Source organism: Ovis canadensis, chromosome X (genome assembly GCF_042477335.2).
Source record: "Ovis canadensis isolate MfBH-ARS-UI-01 breed Bighorn chromosome X, ARS-UI_OviCan_v2, whole genome shotgun sequence".
NCBI lineage: Eukaryota > Metazoa > Chordata > Mammalia > Artiodactyla > Bovidae > Ovis > Ovis canadensis.
The window spans coordinates 19,043,002-19,065,238 of NC_091727.1; the positions used below are offsets into that span (position 1 = coordinate 19,043,002).

Consider the following 22,237-nt stretch of genomic DNA (forward strand, 5'->3'; position numbering starts at 1 on the left):
AGTCTAGCCAGATTTTAACGGTCTCACACACACAAGTCCCAGCAAGTGGAAAATCACTCACCACTGGAGGTGAATTGTAACCGAAGGTGGTACAATTCTTGAGTTTTCTGTTCTAGGATGTGCCGTAGAAGATTCTGGTACTCTATCTCTTTTTGAACCAGGTGTTCCAAAAGTCTGGTTAGAACAAAACAAAACATCATGCATAGAGCCTAACACCATTCAGCTCAACTCAAACATTTGTTGAACAGAAGTTTAAAAAAATGGCACAGTCCCAGGTCAGTCTAGGATCAGATTTCAGCCTGCACATGGGCACCTTCCTTGTGTTTCCTCCCCTGTAAACAAAGACCAGCCCTGCTCAGTGTGTGGGTATCTTCTGTATCAAAATGTATCATAAACCAAAAGATAACCTGATGGTGATCAGGAGAACTCAGCCCGCTTGTCTTCCTAAGTCAGGTCAAGTTGCGAAACGTGGTGAAGCTATTCCCTCCTCACTGGAGACTAGCTCAAGCTAGAAGCCTTGCTGCTGTTGACAGCTGGGGGTGGTGCAGGAAAGATGCTGCTCGGAAGGTAGGAGGGGCGCTATGGCCAATACTTACCCAGGAGGGCACCAAAACGCCTTGTGCTCTTGGTCTCACCAGCACTCGGGGCAGACCTGCTTCAGGTGCCTCCCTGCTGAGCTAACAGCAGCTGAGGCATCTCTGTGCCACAGGGTGGGCGTGAAGCAGCCATGTGCTTGTGAGCTGTGCCGTCAGGCTGGCTGCTATCACATTACTAATTCTCTTGAGGGGGGAAGATAGAGTGCCCATGGACCCTGGAAATCAATCACCTTTGAATCCATGTATAACATTTGATGAATCAGGTGATTAGTAACCTTACTGGAAAACCATTTTAAAAGAAGTGCTACATACACTGTCAACTTTCACATTTTTCAAAACAAAAAATCTGTCTACAGTTAAACTTCAGAGATCCCTATACAGGGGTGTATACAACTTTTCTTCTGAAATAGGGACACCCTATTGTAGCCAGGAACACTCTGCCTTTAAAGAAAGGCGTCCTTCCAGGTCCCCAGTTGAAGCTGAGAACATTCCCTTGCCCAGTTCCTTGGGGGACGAAGATGACTTTCTGAGACCTGGGTGAAGCACTGAACAACTCTGTCCCACCCCCACCTACCTGCTGGTCTCCTGCCTCAGTTTGCTCAGCTGAAAGCTCAGGTGCTGCTGGGGTGGGGCCTCCTGAGCAACTGCTAAAGCTGGCTCGCTCCATCCACGTGCCACCTGTGCCTCGCTTGCAGGCGGGTCTGCGGGGGAATAGTCCTCATCCATCTCATCGGTGTCCTTTTCCATGCCTTCGGTCTCTGAGCCAGGCTCAAAGTGGGCTTGGAGCTCTGAAATCATGGAAGAGAAGGAGCACGGTTCAACAAGGTCATATGCTTGGTGTAGCTTATGTCTCAGGCCAGCAAACCAGGCAGGGAGGCCAGCCCGGCCAACGCGATGCTCCACCAGGAGACTGCTGACCTTAATAAAGGGAGAGGAGACTATTACCTCTACCTGAAAAGATGATCCAAGTTAGTTAGACAAGGGCAGTTGTAAAAAGGGACAAGCAGCCTTCCACCCAGGCCTGTGTATTTTCTGCAGTTCCCTGCTTGGAGAGGGGAGTAATGAAGTCCTGGGGTTTAACAAGCCACTCCCACAAGTGGAGCCTGGGCTGAGTGCAGGCAGAGGATGACAGGGAGGGAGCAGAGTAAAGAGAGGAAGCGGCAGTGTCAACAGAAGTGCCTCCGAGCCCCCCTTCCTAGGAGGCATCACAGAAGGAAGATCAACTTGGGTACTAAGCTGCTCTAACATTTGAAAATTAGAGCCTATGAAAGCCAGAGATTTGTGTAGCTACCATGTGATGAGAGAGAAGACAGCCATTTAAATCATCAGCCAACTAGGAGGTGGTCCTGAGGCTCAGTGCACTGGGTGTATCGTTAGCCTGCGGCGTGCTCCTTAGTTATGCTGGGGTGGGGGACATGTAAATAGCACCAGAAGGTGTGCTTGGAATCACAAAATACTGACACCAAAGGGGTCTGTGACATCATTTTCCTTAATTCCAAGGACGTATATAGCCCCGATGGGAAAGGAAGAGTAACAATTGGTGAGCACAGAGGACCTGGCTGACCTTTTCCATACCCACCATAGCCTAATTTACCGTGACCAAAAAGAGGGGCCCTTACCTGGGATGAGGATGGTGACCGCAGCCTGCACTGCTCGTCGGATGATGTTGTCCATTGCAAACATCCAGTGGGGCCTAATTAAGTGGTTCCTCAAGATTTTATTTACCTGTAATCACAAAAATCCAGATTTCTGGTCCACTGTATTTTTTCAGAAATAGGAGTTCTTACCAATTCAAATTTGCTTCTACTCTGAGATAAAAGTGTTAACCATGCTGCCCTGGATTTACGTTTCTTCTGACTGAGTCCTCTAAGCTGACCCCAAGTCACACTGGGGTCGAGAGGGCAGGCACAGCGATTGGAGCTACTGCACAGGCCTCTCTGTTTATTCAGCAAATGTTTGTGGAGCACCCGTGAAACCTCAGGCTCTGTGGCGGGGTCTTGAGACACAAAGCTAAGCCAGACATGGTCTTGGGCCTGGAGCAGCTCACACCTGTGTGTGCAGACACATAAGCTTCAACCACACACCTACTCAGCTGGCAGATACTGCTCATCCCCAAATCCTACACTCTGCTCTTTGATCTCAGTCTCATGTACACACACATTCAGTGCTTAGAGAACTGCTGGCACTCGGGATTCAGGTGTAATCAGGTGAGAAGAGATGGATACTATGGGAGAAGATGGTAATCAAACTCCATGGTCTCAGCTATGAGCCACTTTGGGGGGTGTCCTACCTTCTGTCATGTTTTTTAGGGCCAAATGGGACACTTACAGCATCCTGAAATCCAAACAGTACCAGGTGAATCTGATTGATGGATGAGCTGTCAAAGTCCAGGTCCACCTTGAGCTTTGATATTGTGGATGCCATCACCCTGTGCTCTGGGCAGCGGATGAAGTCTCTCAGGATCGCAATGATTTGCTTGATGTGGCCGACTGAGAGATGCAACTCTTCTGAACTCTGATCACCAAGCCCCCAACCAAAAAAATCAAGTCACTGAGTAAATTGGGGGTGGGGGGGCATCCAAGAAGTACTGTGGGCACCTAGATGAACCACACTGTCCACTAGCTTATGGAAGTGGGGAACCCCCAGCTGAGATAGGGTCTCTGGTCCTGGAACTGCCTCCATATGCTTCCTGTTAGAGGTTTACGAGGCCCCCTCCCCTCCCAGGAGGAATGGGCTGCCATCCTGTTTGACCCCTTGTCAACCACCCTCCACCACCAATGGGCCTTGTCAGAAGGCACAGTTCATAGAGAGCAGTGGCCTCTTACTAAAAGGACCTCATCCCATCCAAAATGAGTTAAAAGTCACATTTCGATCCACAGCCTTTCTTCCTCAGAGGCAGCAGAGGCCAACTGCAGCCGGGGATTAACTGGGCTTTGTGCTGCCATGTGGCCTGTTTTCCACCAGGGGGCAGCACGGCCCCATCAGGGCCTGGTTTCACTGCAGTATTTGGCAAATTCAGGTTTCAGTGGAGTCTTTTTTGTATTCTCTTTGGTTGGAAAAGAGGACGTTGGGAAATACTTATGGTGATTATTGTAACTGCAAATGTTCGGGGGTGGCAGGCCCATTTGGACCTCTCCTGGGACCCTGCCTCGGGCGGAGGGGGTGGGATTGCAGCCCCCACGCCCAGCCTGTACCTGGGCTACGCACTCCTGCAGGTTGGAAGCCACCTGATTCTGCTCCTCCCAGAGGATTTTGTAGAGGATGGCACGGCGCTCACTGTCCTTTCGCAGCAGGAAAAGGCCCTGGTCCCTGTCTTCCGGGGACAAGGCTGCGCTCCGGTCCTCCAAGGCCGAACTCTCATCGGGAACACTGCGGACAAACGCACGTGACAGTCCTCCGCTTCCCAGGGGCGCAGTCTCTGTGCAGGGGGTGGGGGCACTGTGGGGGAGGGGCTGAGAGATGATCCTTCATGTCCCCAGCCTCGGGAAGATGAAACTGCAGGAGGCGAGACTAGCGTTTTTCCTAATCCCCAGACCACCAGGGTTTTGGGGGAGAGGAGGATAGAAGGGGAAGAAGGAAGGGGGAAGGAGGGGTAACAGGGTGAGGATAAGGAGGGATGGGGAGGAGGAGGAAATGGGGGGAGAGGAGGAGGAGGGGAAGGGACAGTAAGCGACCACATCGCCCACTCGCTCGCAATGTCAGTGGCCCCCCGGCCACCCTTCTGATCATGCAGACAGGAAGACTCCGGTTTACGCAGGACGCACTTTGTGCCCAAGGGCTGTGGAGCGGCTGTACCTGAGCAGGTGGCTGAGCCGCTGCACTGGCAGGCGGGACTTCTCGAAGTACGTGTCAGGCTGGGCGTCAGAGTCTGGGGAGACGGAGCCATGCTCGCTGCTGCTGCTGCCCGGCAGCTCTCCGGATGGGGGCAGGGTCAGCACGGCGCCCCGGGGACCCTCTGTCAGGGGCAGCCAGGAGGGCAGAGTGAGCACGAGCAGCTCCTCGGGCCAGGCAACCCACCGGGAGGCCTAAGCCTGTGCTGCTCTAGCTGGGGGCGCCAGTGATCACCCAGGGGTCCTGGGTAGACGGAGGCTCTGCTTCCGTGGAGACGGGATGGGCCTAAGACTGCATTTCTAACAGCCAATGGCTCTCCAGGTGCAAGAGGCTGAGCTGGCCTCTGACCCCATCCACAGCAAGGCTGCTCTTCTGTCAGTGCCCAGCAGGACTTACTGGCCCAGAACAACAGACACCCTTTAATCAAAGTCGGGAGCAGCACAGGGTGAGAGGCCGGGCTCCAAACATGAAGCTCTAGGCCTTGCACTTGGGGAAGACAGAACCCCAGCTGGGGCGCCTCTCTCCTTCCTCCCAAGCAGAGCCCTGAAAGCCAGGCTGAATGGAGGAGATGCTACCTCAGTGTCACCTACGGGGCTCCCTGTGACACTCGCAGGACACTGAGGGACAGTCATTCCCTGGGTTTGGACAACCGCACCCCTACTGTGCCCCCACTACTCTGTCCAGGGAGACCTCACCTGCCGGCTTGAAAGCAATCCGGTTCTTCTTGCCCTTGTGCACCTGCCTGAAGAAGCCCTCTTGGAGCAGGCCTGCGGCGGTGACACGTTTGTGGGGGTCAGGCTCAAAACAGGATAAAAGGCAGGCTCTGGCTTCAGCTGAGAGGGTTTCCGGAATCTCTGGGTGGATCTTAAACATCCCCACCTGCATTGAAGGCACAGTGAGGCACACGCAGGTGCACACAAGAGCCACACAACCCCAGTGTCTGCCATCCCAGAGGGCTGATGCCGGATTCCAGCAACGGCCATGCCAACTGGCCTCTGGAATACCACTGAGTATGATGTTTGTTGTAGGTCTGTCGTATATGACCCTTATTAATATGCTGAGGTAGAAATGCAATCATCTTATATGATACATAGAAAACAGTAGTTCAGCAGGCAAAATGATGAACTTTTCAATAAATGTGCTCTCCGTATGGAAACAGATACATTTAGATGAGTACCTCACACCTTTCACAGACATTTAATAATTTAATTTCTGATGAGTTAAACCCTAAGAAAACCCTAAGTAAGGGCATATATAAAGGTCAATCCTCATCCCAAGAAAGGCAGTACCAAAGAATGATCTAAGCATTGGGCAGTTGCACTCGTCTCCCATGCTAGTAAGGTCATGCTTAAAATCTCGCATGCTAGGCTTCGGCATTATGCGAACCAAGAACTTCCGGATGTCCAAGCTGGGTTAAGAAAAGGCAGATAAACCAGAGATCCAATTACCAACATTCACTGGTAGGTTGTATATTATACGTCTGTAAACTGATAGTAATTTCTCACAGTAAGGAGGGAAGAGAAGCTAAGGGTTTGGGAGTTGCTAGGTGGTGTAGTGGTTTGGACTTTTGGTTCCTAATGCAGGGGTCACAGGTTTGATTCCTAGTTGAGATAGTAAGATACTGGCAGAGGCAGAGAGAGAAGGGAGAGAGAAAAGAAAAAAACCTATTTTCTTTCTTGTCCACCTCTGTGGAGAGGTTTCTGCATTGGGAGGAGGTTTTTGATTTGAATTCTCTCTCTCCAACACCAGCAACCTAAGTCACTCAACACGTCTTACCTTGAACATCACTGCCTGTGGCTCACCGAGCTCATGGAACGGAGGCTTGCTGGTGGCCATCTCAATGATGGTGCAGCCCAGGGACCAGATGTCAGCTGGGGCGCCGTACCCACGAGGGCCTTGGTCGATGATCTCAGGTGCCATGTACTGCAGCGTGCCTATTGGGAAAAAATACAACAAAGATGGTGGGCACCATGTTGTTCAAAAACAAAATGTACCATTAGTAAACAAGCGTGTGAGCTTCATTCTCCTGTTAATGACAGATGGGGTCTGATCTCACGCGTAACTGTTGCTGCATCTTTTCTTGGACTAGAGACATGCAGGGTGCCTTTAACGCTAGTCACATTGAGAGAGGATTGCTCAAGCCCTTTGAGGGATAAATGAGCCTGATCCAATTCAGTCAACACATCTGAGAACGCCACAAAGACAGAGGGATCGGAATGTGAGACCCACGGGGCTAGACCTGTCTAGAGGAGGAGACAGGCATGATGATGGTGTGCTGAGCAGGGCGGCAGTGTGATGGAGGATATAGTCAGTGCTTCCCAGGTGGCGCAGTGGTAAAGAATCTGCCTGCAATGCAGGAGACACGGTTCGACCTCTGGGTCAGGAAAATCCCCTGGAGGAGGAAATGGCAACCCACTCCAGTATTCTTGCCTGGAAAATTCCATGCACAGAGGAGCCTGATGGGCTACAGACCATGGGGTTGCAAAGAGTCGGACATGACTGAGCACACACAGAGATTAACAAGTATACACAGAAGGCGCTGAGAACACAGGGAGAAGTGCCTGATTCTGCCTGGTTTGAGTCAAGGGAAGCTCTAGCTGTGTCAGTTTGGGTGTCTGAGAATAAATACCAAGTCAGAATTAGACATACAAGTGACTTACTGGGAGAAGGTGAGTGAAGGATAAAAGGTGGGGGGCGCAGTCTCTGATGGCAGAAGAGCTCTGAGACAGCTTAGCCAGGCTGCCCAGGAGGCCCTGACCCAAAGGTGCCCACTGGAAGAGCGCCACATTGGTTCTAGTACTTCCACTGTGCTTGGTCACTGGCTGGCAGTAGGTGGGGAAAGTATGACCTGGCCAGAACACAGTGGCCGAGCCAAACAGGTGCTGGCTGCGGCTGCCAGTGAAGTAGATTCCTGCCATGAGGCTTGACCAAGTGGCCAAAGCAGGAGGACTTTCAGGCATGGGGAAGGGCTTGAGCCAAAGCCCGTGCATGGGTGGAAAGCACACAGTGAACCCAGGAGCTCTGTCTGACACAGGCCAGGGGGAGGGAGTAGGAAGCATGAAGGTGGCAGCTGCCTGGGTGCAGCCTGCATGGTGCGCTGTGTGTGTGCTCTGAAACCGCTGGCTTTGAACTTTCTCCTGTGGATCACGAGCCACCAGAGGCTACCACAGGGAAAGCAAGGATCAGGAAAGAGGAGGGCTTGTCGGAGAGATGGGGCAGCGAGGTCAATCAAGGGCTCTAAGAGTAAAATCTTTGCTTTTCCTTGAAACTAATCCTGAGAGGAGAAGAGAGGGGAATGTGGGAGCAGCAGCAGATGCTGTATGCTGGCAAAGACATTTATAATAAACAGCCAACTGGGAGGTGATATTGGCCAAAGGGTGAATCGAGAACATCAGTGTACCAAGAAACTCAAGTGCCTGCCTCAGGATCACAACCATATGACCCAGCGATCCCACTCCTGGCATACACCCTGAGAAAACCATAATGCAAAACGATACATGTACACCCCAATGCTCACTGCACCACTATTTACAGTAGCCAGGACATGGAAGCAACCCAGATGTCCATCAACAGAGGAATGGATAAGAAGATGTGCTACATCTATACAGTGGAGTATTACTCAGCCAATAAAAAGAATGAAATAATATAATTTGCGGCAACATGGATGCACCTACAGATGACCATACTAAGTAGAGTAAGCCAGACAGAGAACAACAAATATCATATATTAACACATGTATGTGGCTTCCCTAGTGGCTCAGATGGTAAAGAATCTGCTTGCAATGCAGGAGACCTGGGTTCAATTCCTGGATTGGGAAGATCCCCTGGAGAAAGGAATGGCAGGCCACTCCAGTATTCTTGCCTGGAGAATTTCATGGAGTGAGGAGCCTGGTGGGCTACAGTTCATGGGGTCACAGAGTCGAACATGATTAAGTGATTAACACTAACTATGGTGGAATCTAGAAAAAAATGGTACAGATGAACCTATTTGCAGGGCAGGAATGCAGATGCAGATGCAGAGGAAGCACATATGGACACAGGGTGGGAAAGGGAGGGTGGGATGAGTTACGAGATTAGAACTGCCATATATAAACTACCATGTGTAAAACAGACAGCTAGTGGGAAGCTGGTATACAGGGGGTTCAGCCTGGTGCTCTGTGATGACCTAGAGGGGTGGGATGGAGGTGGGAGGGAGGTCCGAGAGGGAGGGGATATATGTATATAGAGCTGATTCACGTTGCACAGCAGAAACTAAGACAACATTGTAAAACAATTATCCTCCACTTAAAAAATAGTCGCACAACCAAAATAGGTTTCCTGAGTCTGGATCAATGAAATCAAAGGGCTCATTGGTTAAAGTAAGTTTGGAGATGCCACCTACTACATCTTCCTCTTGAACATCCAATGTCTTATCAGCATTTTTCTTTCCTGTAAGCATTTTAAAGGCTCTAGGACAGCTCTGACCAATAGGATGTTCTTCAATAATGGAAATGGTCTATTCTGTGCAGTTCAAGATGGTCGCCACTAGCCACATATGACTGTTGAGCTCTTGAAATGTGGCTGCTGAGACTGAAGAAATAAATGTAAATTAAAAGAATTTTTTTTTAGATTGTATTTGATTCTTCCTAATTTAAAGTTAAACATAAATTGGGCTGTATCAGTGAGTGCAAGAGATTAGCAGGGCAAAAATGATGCCTTTGGTCTCCTGAGCTGAAAGTCTGGTGGGGAAGTGTTCAGTTGGCAGCAGGGTTGGGCAAGATGGAGGCTTGTAGCAGTGGCTGCAGTGTTAGGAAACCTCAGAGCCCTAGGAAGGGAGCCTCCAGTGACACAACATCCCCTACAAGCTCCTACTACAGTGAACAACACAGAGCGAGGCCTCCACAGGCGATGTGCCTTCTAACTGACCAGTAATTCATTAACTTAGGAGAACGATGCCGCTGTGCTGTTTATCAAGCTGTTATCTCTCAGCTCTGCTACACTGGGCCTGGGACTGTGCAAACCACATTTCTGCTTCGCCTGCTGCTCCCTGGCCACTTGGGCGCCTGTGCGCAAGTGACAGGAAGGAGAGGTTAGCAAGTTTCCCTCTGGACCCTCAGCTGGTTGCAGTAGCAGTGGTTGGCTCATTACCAGCTTTTTTTTTGTCCCTCCATACTTTCAGAACCAGCCTCATCTCGTCCCTTCAGAATTATGTGCTACAGCCCAGTTAGCAGCCCCGATGGAAAGCTTTGAATTCTCCTCTCCTCTCTGTTCCCTCAAGCCCCAGGGATGGAGGCTGCTTTCTGATTATCAGTAAACAGTTCTTTCAACTAAATTCTCTCTGTAAACTTCATGTACACATCTGTGCTGTCATGTCCAACTCTTTGTGACCCCATGGACTGCATCCTGCCAGGCTCCTCTGTCCATGGGATTCTCCAGGCAAGAATACTGGAGTCGGTTGGCATTTCCTACTCCAGGGGATCTTCCCAACACAAGGATCAAACTTGCATCTCTTGTATGGGCAGGCACATTCTTTACCATCAGCACCACTTGGGAAGCCCCAAAATAACTGTGATGATTTCAATTTTCCTGCCTGGGTCCTGACTAACACAATCGCTAAAAGTTAATTCTTAAAAGAGCAAGAGAATAAACTTAGCAACTTATGAAGCAGTAGAAAATAGTAATCAACCAAATTGCAATGGCTTATTAACCTCAACTAAACAACTGTCCTTAGTATAATGGCTTCACAATTGGAGGATTAGTCTGCTTCATGCTAAATTTGGAGATTTTCATTATATGGAACCACAGTGAACATCACTGTTTCTAAAGGCAGGGACTTCACAATGACATCCATATCAGTTATTTATTGCTATATACTAAACTACCCCAAAGAAAAACAGAGCTGGAGAAATCAGACTCCCTGCCTTCAAGTATAGTACAAAGCTACAGCAATAGAGACAGTATGGTACTGGCACAAAAACAGAAATATAGACCAATGGAACAAGATAGGAAGCCCAGAGATAAAGTCACCTATGGTCACCTTATCTTTGACAAAGGAGGCAAGAATATACAATGGAGAAAAGACAGCCTCTTCAATAAGTGGTGCTGGGAAAACTGGACAGCTATGTGTAAAAGAATGAAATTAGAATACTCCCTAACACCATGTACACACACAAAAAAAACTCAAAATGGATTACAGACATAAATGTAAGGCTGGACACTATAAAACTCTTAGAGGAAAATAGCCAGAAGACTCTTTAACATAAATTGTAGCAAAATCATTCTTGATTCACCTCCTAGAGTACTGAAAATAAAAACAAACAAATTGTGCTCAAAAACTTTTGCACAGCAAAGGATACCAGAAACAAAAAGACAACCCTGAGAATGGGAGGAAATATTTGCAAACAAAGCAACTGGCAAAGGATTAATCTCCAAAATATGCAAACAGCTCATACAGCTCAATTAAAAAAAAAATCCTATAAAAAATGGACAGAAGATTCAAACAGACATTTCACCAAAGAAGTCATGTGGATGGTCAAAAGGCACATGAAAAGGCTCAACTTCACTATCGGAGAAATGCAAATCAAAACTACAATGAGGTATCACCTCATGCCAGGCAGAACGACCATAATCAAAAAATCTACAAACAATAAATGCTGGAGACGATGTGGAGAAAAGGGAACCCTCCCACACTTTTTTGGGAATGTAAATCGGTACAGTCACTATGGAGAACAGTATGGAGGGTCCTTAAAAACTAAACAGAACTACCATATGATCCAGCAATCCCACTCCAGGGCATACACCCAAAGACAACCATAATTCAAAAAGATATATGCACCCTAGGGGGGTTCATGTTTGGGAACGCATGTAAGAATTAAAGATATTAAAATTTAAAAAATAAAAAACTAAAAAAAAAAAGATATATGCACCCCAATGTTCATCACAGAGCTATTTACAATAGCCAGGACATGGAAGCAACCTAAATGTCCATCAACAGAGGAATAGATAAAGCAGATGTGTTACATACACACAGTGGAATATTACTCAGCCATATAAAGAATGAAATAATACCACTTGCAGCAACATGGATGGACCCAGAGATTGTCATACTGAGTGAAGTAAGTCAGAGAAAGACAAGTATCATATGATATCACTTACATGTGGAATTAAAAAAAGAGGTGCAAATGAACTTATTTACAAAACAGAAGTAGAAAACAAACTTATGATTACCAGGGGGAAGGCGGGGAGGGATAAATTTGAAGTTTGGGATTGACATATATACATTACTATATACAAAATCAGGGGCTTTTCCAACGAGTCAACTCTTCGCATGAGGTGGCCAAAGTATTGGAGTTTCAGCTTTAGCATCAGTCCTTCCAAACAACACCCAGGACTGATCTCTTTTAGGATGGACTGGTTGGATCTCCTTGCAGTCCAAGGGACTCTCAAGAGTCTTCTCCAACACCACAGTTCAAAAGCATCAATTCTTCGGTGCTCAGCTTTCTTCACAGTCCAACTCTCACATCCATACATGACCACTGGAAAAACCATAGCTTTGACTAGACGGACCTTTGCTGGCAAAGTAATGTCTCTGCTTTTGAATATGCTATCTAGGTTGATTATAACTTTTCTTCCAAGGAGTAAGCATCTTTTAATTTTATGGCTGCAATCACCATCTGCAGTGATTTTGGAGCCCAAGAAAATAAAGTCAGCCACTGTTTCCACTGTTTCCCCATCTATTTGCCATGAAGTGATAGGGCCAGATGCCATGATCTTCGTTTTCTGAATGTTGAGCTTTAAGCCAACTTTTTCACTCTCCTCTTTCACTTTCATCAAGAGGCTTTTTAGTTCCTCTTCACTTTCTGCCATAAGGGTGGTGTCATCTGCATATCTGAGGTTATTGATATTTCTCCCAGCAATCTTGATTCCAGCTTGTGCTTCTTCCAGCCCAGCAGACTCTGATGCTTGGAGGGATTGGGGGCAGGAGGAAAAGGGGATGACAGAGGATGAGATGGCTGGATGGCATCACTGACTCAATGGACATGAGTTTGAGTGAACTCCGGGAGTTGGTGATGGACAGGGAGGCCTGGCGTGCTGCCATTCATGGGGTTGCAAAGAGTCGGACACGACTGAGCTACTGATCTGAACTGATATACAAAATAAATAACTAATAAGGACCTTCTGTACAGCACAGGGAACTCTATTCATTACTCTTTAATAGTCTATACGGGGAAAGAATCTAAAGAAAAGAGTGGATATATGTATATGTGAAACTGATTCACTTTGCTGTATACTTGAAACTAACACAACATTGTAAATCAATTATACTCCAAAAAAACACATATCGCATGCCAGAAAAAAAAGAATAAACTACCCCAAAGGTTAGCAGTTTAAAACAACAGTTATGATCTCACACAGTTTCTAAGGATTTGAATCTATGAACAACTAGGCTGGGTAGATCTGGCCCAGGGTCCTTCATTAGGCTGCAGCCAAAGTTTTGGCTGGAGCTGCAGTCATCTGAAGGCTGACTGGAGCTCGAGGATCTACTTCCAAGCTCAAGTGAGGGTTGGGAAGAGGCTTTGGTTTCTCACCACCTGGGATCCTTCATAGGGTAGCTTAAAATATGGCTTCCCCCAGAGTGTATAATCCAACAGAAAGCAAGAGAAATGCCACACTGCCTTTTCTGACCTAGCATCCAGATCACACACCACCACCCTATTCTAATCTATTCATTAGAAGCAAGTCACTAAGTCCAGACAGTGATCAAGGGGAGGGGAATAATAGGCTGTGAATATCAGGAGGTAAGGATGACTAGAGGCCATCTTGGAGGCTCTGGCCACAACATCTGACTTCCAGTTAGCACTCAACAGCATGCTACAAAGCATCTCCGCATAGCATTGGCCATCTGACTCTCACAACTCCATTAAGGACGCTCAGAAGAGGTATGATGTACTGTTGTTCTCATTTCATATATGAGGAAACTGAGGCTCAGAGAAGCTAGGGAAATTATTCAAGCTAGAGCCCAGGTCTTTGGTCTTCAAACGTAGAGCTACACACTGCTGATCAAAGTAATGGATCCAGAAGAAGCACAACTGAAGAGAAAGCTGCCTGATTCAGAGCAGCTGATGCAAGAATTTTCAAAGCCATAATGTGACTTCTTCTCATATAACTGGAAGGCCTAGGGCAGTAATAGAAACCTGGGTGCCCTGTTTTACTTATTACTGTGTTCCTAGGGAACCACTGAGTCACGCCAGCAGTGACACAGAGATGGATCCACATAACTGTTTCTAAGAGTCAAGGGACCATCTTCAGACAGCATGCATGTTGTGGGCGTACATGAGCTGTACTACAGGCTGGCTTTTGTGGAGAAAACCAAGTGGAGATGCCATGGTGGGGCAAATGAATGGAGCAATCCTGGAAATTTTGCTCACCTTACATCTGGCTCTCTTAGGGAGTTTCCTGTGATCTTTCAGGTACCTACATGGGTGCAAAAGAAGGTGACCAGGGGACCCACAGAAACCTTCTTCTGGGGGTGGGGATGGTGGGGTGAAAGTGACATTTTTGGAGACAGTGGTGCTGGGAGGTCTATGCTGTCCCATTACATGAGTGGGGAAGGGCTGTCTCCAGAAGGGTGTGGGGCCATGGCGACTCAAGCAACTCAACATGCACTCAAGACAAGTGCACCTGAAAGGAGGCCACATGTGTCAGCATCTTCTAGAGGCCCCTGGACAGTGTTAGAGCCCAAAGTTTCAAAACTTAATGAAGTAGCAAAAAGAGAAGTAAGGTGCAGCTTTCCAGTTTCCAGCACGACCCTTTCCAGGGTTACCCAGTTGTCCTGCCCCAGGGATGGGCCTGGAGGGAGGGGCTGCCACATCCTCCACACCCAGATCCTGTCAGGGCTCCTCATGGGGCCCGCTCAGAGTCCCGTATGTACGTGTCTCCAGCAAAGACACTGCACAGAGGACTAGTTTCCATGGGAGCAAAAGCAGCTGACAGCAGCAGAGCGGGGACCATATGGTTGGGGGAGATCACCACACCCTCTTAACAGCAGGTACAAGGCACATAAATCCTGGACACCAGATGTAGAACTCATCGTACACATATCGCTTGAGGGTCTTTTTAAAGGGAATCCTGCTCAAAGACAGCCTTTCCAGGGCCTGCTTCCCTCAGTAGAAAAAGACAGAGAGGTAGTTATATGGTGCAGGGTATCAGATCAGGGTGAGGGGACAGGGGACAGTCAGCTGAAGGACAGGCCCCTGCTGAGGACTCTGGAGTTACATTTAGAGGGAGCCGGCAGCAAAGAGTTAGCAACGACCATCAGCCAGGCCCAGAGCACAGGAGGCCACTTAGAATAGTGCCCATCAAGTGAAAACGTTCCCTGTCCCTTTCTCCTGCTCACAGCCACTAAGGAAAGGAGGTGAGGGACGGAGTCAAGGCCAACACCCCGACCCCTGCGGCCCTGCCACGGACCAGCAGGGACAGGGGCGAGGAGTCCGCCCTTTGTATGTGGACCAGTGTGCGGATGAGCACAGGCAGACTCTGAGATCCTGCAGGTTCGAATCCAGACTACCACAATCAAGTGAGTATCTCAATACAGTGAGTCACAGGAGCTTTTTGCCTTCCGAGCACATGGAAAAGTTATGCTCACATATACTATAGTCGATTAAATGTGCAGTTGCATTATATCAGGGGCTTCCCTGATGGCTCAGTGATAGATAAACCCGCCTGCAGTTTATCTCCTGCAGTCTCAATGCAGGAGACACAGGCTTGATCCATAGGTCGGGAAGATCCCCTGGAGAAGGAAATGACAACCCACTGCAGTATTCTTGCCTGGAGAATCCCATGGACAGAGAAGCCTGGCAGGCTATGATCCATGAGGTCTCAAAGAGTCAGACGTGACTGAGCGACTAAACAGCAACAACAAAGCATCATATCTAACAAAACAATGTACAGACTTAATTAAATAATCCTCTATCGCTAAAAGATGCTCACCGTCATCTAACGATGCAAAGTTGCCACAAACCTTCAATTTGTTAAAAACAAACAAACAAACGCAGTATCTGTGAAGTGCAGCCAAGCAAAGCACAATTAAACAAGACATGCCTGGGTATCAGCCAGAACCCTTCCAGTGAATGGATTTGGACTGCATTTGCTTCTCCAAGTGTCATTAGGCCTTTCTTTCTGTTAGCTAAGGGTGGCTGGAAAAGTCACGGGAAAGGCCCGGGATATAAGGGACCATGGGAGACAAAAATTAAAATTAACCTCTTTTGAGTCCAACAGGTTCAACACATTAGTTATGCACATAAACCTGATTCTCTCAAAGGCTCCTGCCAGCTCTAAGTGTAAATGAGCATTTATTTCATTAATGCAGACTTCAGCCTCACTCGCTACGAGCCAGGCAGTGGTTAAAGTGCTTCATTCCAGTATCAATAAATTTAATCCACAGAAAAACCCTCCGGGGTAAGTATTATGAGCATCTCTGTTCTACTTATGAAGAAACTTGAGACACAGAGAGGTTAAGTAACATGTCCAAGCTCACAGAGCTAGCAAGTAGTTGAGCCAGACTTTGAACCAAGGCTGTTCACAGCCAGAGATCAGGAGAGACTTCCTGTCCTAAGTTCCACTCCTGGGTATCCAGCAGAGAGGAATGAAACCGCATCTCCACACAGAGGTTTCTATCTGAATGTTCACAGTGGTATTGTTCACAACAGCCAGAAAGGGGAAACAATCTAATGGCCATTAACTGGTAGATGGATAAACAAAAGGTGGTCTAGGGACTTCCTGGGTGGTCCCAGTGGTTAAGAATCCATCTTCCAATGCAGGGAATGTAGGTTTGATCCCTGATCAGGGAACTAAGATCCCACATGCTGCAACTACTGAGCCCACATACTTTATAGCCTGAGTGCTGCCACAAGAGAAGCCTGCAAGCCAAAACTAAAGAAAGCCTGCTGCAAGGAAGATCCAATGCAGCCACAAATCAAACCAAACCAAACCAAACCAAAATGCAGTCTTATCCATATGATGGAATACTATTCAGCCAGAAAAGGAATGAAATACCGATACAGCTACAGCACAGGTGAACATCAGAAAGATTCTGTGAAGCATAAGAAGCTGGGCACAAGGAACTGCATAGGGTATCTTTCTGTTTATAAGAAATCTCTAGAGTGGGAACATCTACATAAACAAAGACAGAATAGATCAGTGGTGGGCTAGGGTTGACTGTAAGGTGGCACCATTTTGGGGGAGACGGCAATGCTCAAAAGTTGCTTTGCAGCAGTGGCTGTACAACTTGGAAAATTTACCAGAAACCATCGAAATGTGCACTTTTAATGGGTACATTTATGATATGTGAGTTAAACCTCGATAAAACTGTTACAAAACCAAAAGTGAAGGGGGCTGACCCTGGTCATAAAGGCCCTTCCTCCTGTTATAGCTGGTTTATAGCTACGGCAAAAAGCCTTCAGAGGAACACCGGAGGGGAGAACTTCAGACCATAAGGTCGTGTGAAACCTCTGTCCCTCCTTCCAGGCTCTGAAAACTTCTGGGCATTTGCACAGAAATGCCTCACCACGTCCCTCTGCACCCAACTGGACTGTGGCACCAGGCCGTTGAGATTCCTTTACAGAACCGCTCTGTTTTGCAAAGAGCAATTATATGCAGGGGAATTTCCTACCCCAAATGAGACCCCTTCTTTATTATCCCCCAAACACCCCTGCATTATTTTGCAATGCAAAATTCCTGCCTCAAGCCAATTACTTGGGAAAATGTGATATGCTATAATGAATTATACATGCGTTTTCTTTATGAATTTTTTTCCTCCTTGGGGATGGTAATTATGAGATAAATTGTTGGGGGTTTCAAGTCTTTGAATAACTTCTGGCCCTATCAGAGCCCTCTTGCTATATATTACCAAGCTAACTGGTGGCTTCCAAAGAAAAGGGAAAAAAAAAGTCATTAGACTAGTAAAAAAAAAATATGCCAGTCATACATGCATACATACATACTCACTGATATATACATGTCAATATACATATATATACACATACATATACATATGTAAGTATAATTAGAAAAAATGAATGAAAATTCAATACACTTCTTGGGAGATTCTGGTGGGGTCTTCAAAAGTTCCCCATTTTGAGGTGCATGTACCTCCCCTGGTGTTACAACTGAGAAGTCACTTCTGATGCATAAAAGTTCTCTTCAGATAGAGAATGAGTCTCCACTGTGGGCGTCCAGTGGCTGACACACAACAACTCTCTTGTTAAAGAAAAGTCTGTCGAAGCTAGACATTATTCACCCAAACTAAGGCAAAGTCTGTCTACTCTACAGTTTGGTGTTATAGGGATAGAACACAGTCATCTGCCATTCACAGCTTATACTGAAGCTTTAATATTGTATAATATTGACAGAGGATGAGACGGTTGGATGGCATCACCAACTCGATGGACATGAGTTTGAGCAAGCTCCGGGAGTTGGTGATGAACAGGGAAGCCTGGCGTGCTGCAGTCCATGGGGTTGCAAAGAGTCAGATATGACTGAGCGACTGAACTGAACTAATAATATTGTAAGTGCTCTTTCATAATTCCATCAAACAGAGCTTTGTGATCCTTCCATTACACCTTTGGGGACCATAAACCTTTACTTATTCAAAATCAGTACTTCTTTCCAAGGATCAAAGTTTCTGTTTTGCTTTTAAGTGGGAATAACAAAAAGCCATAGGCAGCTTTCGAGCATCATTCTACTCACTGGCTGAGTAAATGGAAAGCTAGCTCACAGGTTTATATCACTCTTTGGATCCAGTTCCTCGCAACACATAATTGATTCTATCACTGACACACAGCAAAGAAAACGTAAGTGTTCAAATCTGCTAAGAATACCATATTCCCCGTAAGAATCAATTGCCCTTGGAAAAATCATCATATCGATGCATGAGGTGCCAGAATTCCCTAAACTAACAGGCCAGTTTTATGAAGGACCAATAAGATGTCCTGGTAAGTTGTCTGAAGGGTACTGTTACTCAGAATCACTCACGATTCTGAATAATGTGCTATTAACTTACAAGAGATGCCGCCATTTTGTTGGAAAACCTCAAGCAGAGTGCTACACCTGTTCAACCTTGGAAGACAAAGAGGAAAGTAAGGCAACCTGGTTGATGCAACTGGCTGAGCTTGTTATCCTGACAGAACTCAAACGCTCTGAAGTTGGGGACAATACACAGTCCACCTCAATTACCAGTTGCACTAAGGTGTTCGGTGAGTAACTCCCAAAGGACTGCGGCTCCAGCAGCCTGACTCCAGGATGGCCACCCCCTAGCAAGCTTTGTTCTGCTTACCAGCAAAAGTCTCCGTACACGGATTCACTCCTGCAAGACGTTTTGAGGTGCCAAAATCGGAGATCTTCACCACTCCACTATAGGTGTTCACCAGAACGTTATCACCCTTTGGAAAAGGAAGAACATCAAATGCTTAAAGACAGAGTTCAACAAACTCATGTAAAACTGACTTGGGTCTTAACCAAGGGCCATGCATCTCTAGGAAGACTAGATTCTGCTCAATCCACCCCCTCTGACAGTGCCCGCAGCTCCCGTGATCTGAGACGCAAAGCGACACCCCGGAGGCTCAGACAAGCAAGTACCTTGATATCTCTGTGCACAATCTGGTTTTCATGCAGGTATTTGAGGCCTTCCAGGATCTGCCTGGTGTAGAATTTGATGGTGGGCTCCTTCATCGGCCCCCACTTTGATCGCAGAAGAGCTGAAAGGCTTCCTGGCAGACATAGCAGAAAGCTCCTTAAGGTGATGAAGATGCAAGTATACAGGTTCAGGGAAATAAAATGTGCTGTTTCTAAAATGATGGAAGCACTTGTGCCCACATCACTGTATCTGGCCTAAATGCACAGTCTTTCTTCTGTCTTTATGGCCTGTTTCCCAGATGTGCAAGCAGAGAAGGGACTGGATGAGACTTGGCCCATGAGGCTGACCAGAGGTGGACAGTGGGAAGGAACTCCGGGTGACCCCTGAAACTCAGCCAGGCCACCTTGGAGCTTAGCTCTGTTCAGCTGCAGGGAGTCTGGAAGAGAGCATGGCAGTGCTCTCTGAACTTGGAGGGCTGGCCTAACACTGTAGGTCCTGCACCAGCATCTCACCCTGAAATCAGAGGTGGACAGGAGCAGAGTGAAGGGCCCCTGAGGGAGACTGGGACTGAGATCACAGGAGGCTGGGGTTCTCCATGCTCAATGTGAGAAGCTCCCAAGGCCAGGTCCCAGGGGCAGGACTGTCTTAATATTATACCCCTATTACACTATGAAACACTGAACCTTGAGGCCAGAAGAAAACCTCCCTTCACCACCTGCTGACCCTGTGTTTCTGAGCTCACTGCCCAGGCCCTTGGCATCAGCTAGTCTCCCTTACACAGTGTGGTGCTATGCCTCAGTTTCTCCATCTGCAGAAGGGGGTACACATCTATCTCCAACTCTGTGGTCATCCTCAGATCTTATACCTGGAATACCAATTCAGATTCTCTGCTTAGGCTATGAGCAGCTTGAGGGAAGAAGAGACTGCACTTCATCTTAAATGTAACCCTCAAAATCTAGCCTTTTCATACTGTTCATGGGGTTCTCAAGACAAGAATACTGAGGTGGTTTGCCATTCCCTTCTCCAGTGGACCACGTTTTGTCAGAACTCTCCACCATGACCCGTCCATCCTGGGTGGCCCTAAATGGTATGGCTCATAGTTTCATTGAGACAGACAAGGCTGTGGCCCATGTGATCAGATTGGTTATTTTCCTGTGATTGTGGTTTTCAGTCTGTCTGCTCTCTGATGGAAAAGGGTATGAGGCTTATGGAAGCTTCCTGATGGGAGAGACTGACTGAGGGGAAAATCGGGTCTTGTTCTGATGTTCAAGCTGGATTTAGAAAAGGCAGAGGAACCAGAGATCAAATTGCCAACATCCACTGGATCATCAAAAAAGCAAGAGTTTCAGAAAAACATTTACTTCTGCTTTATTGATTATGCCAAAGCCTTTGACTGTGTGGATCACAATAAACTGTGGAAAATTCTGAAAGAGATGGGAATACCAGACCACCTAACCTGCCTCTTGAGAAACCTATATGCAGGTCAGGAAGCAACAGTTAGAATTGGACATGGAACAACAGACTGGTTCCAAATAGGAAAAGGAGTACATCAAGGCTGTATATTGTCCCCCTGCTTGTTTAACTTATATGCAGAGTACATCATGAGAAATACTGGGCTGGAAGAAGCACAAGCTGGAATCAAGATTGCTGGGAGAAATATCAATAACCTCAGATATGCAGATGACACCACCCTTATGGCAGAAAGTGAACAGGAACTAAAGAGCCTCTTGATGACAGTGAAAGAGGAGAGTGAAAAAGTTGGCTTAAAGCTCAACATTCAGAAACCTAAGATCATAGCATTCGGTCCCATCACTTCATGGGAAATAGATGGGGAAACAATGGAAACAGTGTCAGACTTTATTTTCGGGGCTCCAAAATCACTGCAGATGGTGACTGAAGCCATGAAATTAAAAGACACTTGCTACGTGGAAAAAAAGTTATGACCAACCTAGACAGCATATTCAAAAGCAGAGACATTACTTTGCCAACAAAGGTCCATCTAGTCAAAGCTATGGTTTTTCCAGTGGTCATGTATGGATGTGAGAGTTGGACTATAAAGAAAGCTGAGCACCGAAGAATTGATGCTTTTGAACTATAGTGTCAGAGAAGACTCTTGAGAGTCCCTGGACTGCAAGGAGATCCAACCAGTCCATCCTAAAGGAAATCAGTCCAGAATATTCATTGGAAAGACTGATGCTGAAGCTGAAATTCCAATACTTTGGTCACCTGATGTGAAGAACTGATTCATTTGAAAAGACCCTGATGCTGGGAAAGATTGAAGGCAGGAGGAGAAGGGGATGACAGAGGATGAGATGGCTGGATGGCATCACCGACTCAATGGACATGAGTTTGAGTAAGCTCTGGGAATTGGTGATAGACAGGGAGGCCTGGCATGCTGCAGTCTATGGGGTCGCAAAGAGTCAGACATGACTGTGTGACTGAACTGAACTGCCTGGCTCTTAAGATAATTAGGCTTTTAATGTAATGGCAGGCTCTTAATAACTATGGGTTGAATGAACAATGGAATACAGATTTCCAGGTTTTTAGATTATTATTAATTTTATCATTATTTTCTTAAAATGAGCACTTACTGAGTCCTTGTTCTCTGCCTGGTACCATTTTGAGAGCCTTATATCCATTACCTCATTTACCCAATCCAACACTGAGATAGTGTCATGACTCCCATAATTTTTATTACTCCAATTATTATAGTACTTATTGAAGGCAATGGCACCCCATTCCAGTACTCTTGCCTGGAAAACCCCATGGGCAGAGGAGCCTGGAAGGCTGCAGTCCATGGGGTCACGATGAGTCGGACATGACTGAGCGAGGTCACTTTCACTTTTCACTTTCATGCATTGGAGAAGGAAATGGCAGCCCACTCCAGTGTTCTTGCCTGGAGAATCCCAGGGATGGGGGAGCCTGGTGGGCTGCCATCTATGGGGTCACACAGAGTTGGACACGACTGAAGCAACTTAGCAGAAGCAGCAGCATTAACACTCTAATTTTAAAATTTATTCACAGAAAATTGAGGTCACACAGCTTGCAGATGGAAGGACCAACTGAAACTAGACAGTGGGCTCCAGATGGGTGGGACTCCTACCCCCACATACTACTGCCAGTTTTCAGGGACTTTGTGGATCAAGCACTGCTGTTCACTTTTACAGTCAACATGTTATTTTGCAATGTCATTAAAAAC

At 47.0% G+C, this 22,237-nt stretch overlaps 1 protein-coding gene across 1 annotated transcript in view; it reads right to left on the reverse strand.

Moving 5' to 3' along the window:
• The window catches only part of MAP3K15 (mitogen-activated protein kinase kinase kinase 15), a 143,490-nt gene that overhangs the window by 2,326 nt on the left and 118,927 nt on the right, over positions 1-22,237 (reverse strand). The window contains exons 17-26 of the mRNA XM_070291395.1: positions 19,041-19,171; positions 18,739-18,844; positions 6,204-6,361; positions 5,123-5,306; positions 4,392-4,551; positions 3,791-3,965; positions 2,925-3,110; positions 2,216-2,321; positions 1,171-1,384; positions 62-174 (exon numbers count right to left, since the gene is read on the reverse strand). Coding sequence (XP_070147496.1) covers positions 62-174; positions 1,171-1,384; positions 2,216-2,321; positions 2,925-3,110; positions 3,791-3,965; positions 4,392-4,551; positions 5,123-5,306; positions 6,204-6,361; positions 18,739-18,844; positions 19,041-19,171 — 1,533 coding nt within the window. The remainder of the gene's footprint in view (positions 1-61; positions 175-1,170; positions 1,385-2,215; positions 2,322-2,924; positions 3,111-3,790; positions 3,966-4,391; positions 4,552-5,122; positions 5,307-6,203; positions 6,362-18,738; positions 18,845-19,040; positions 19,172-22,237) is intronic.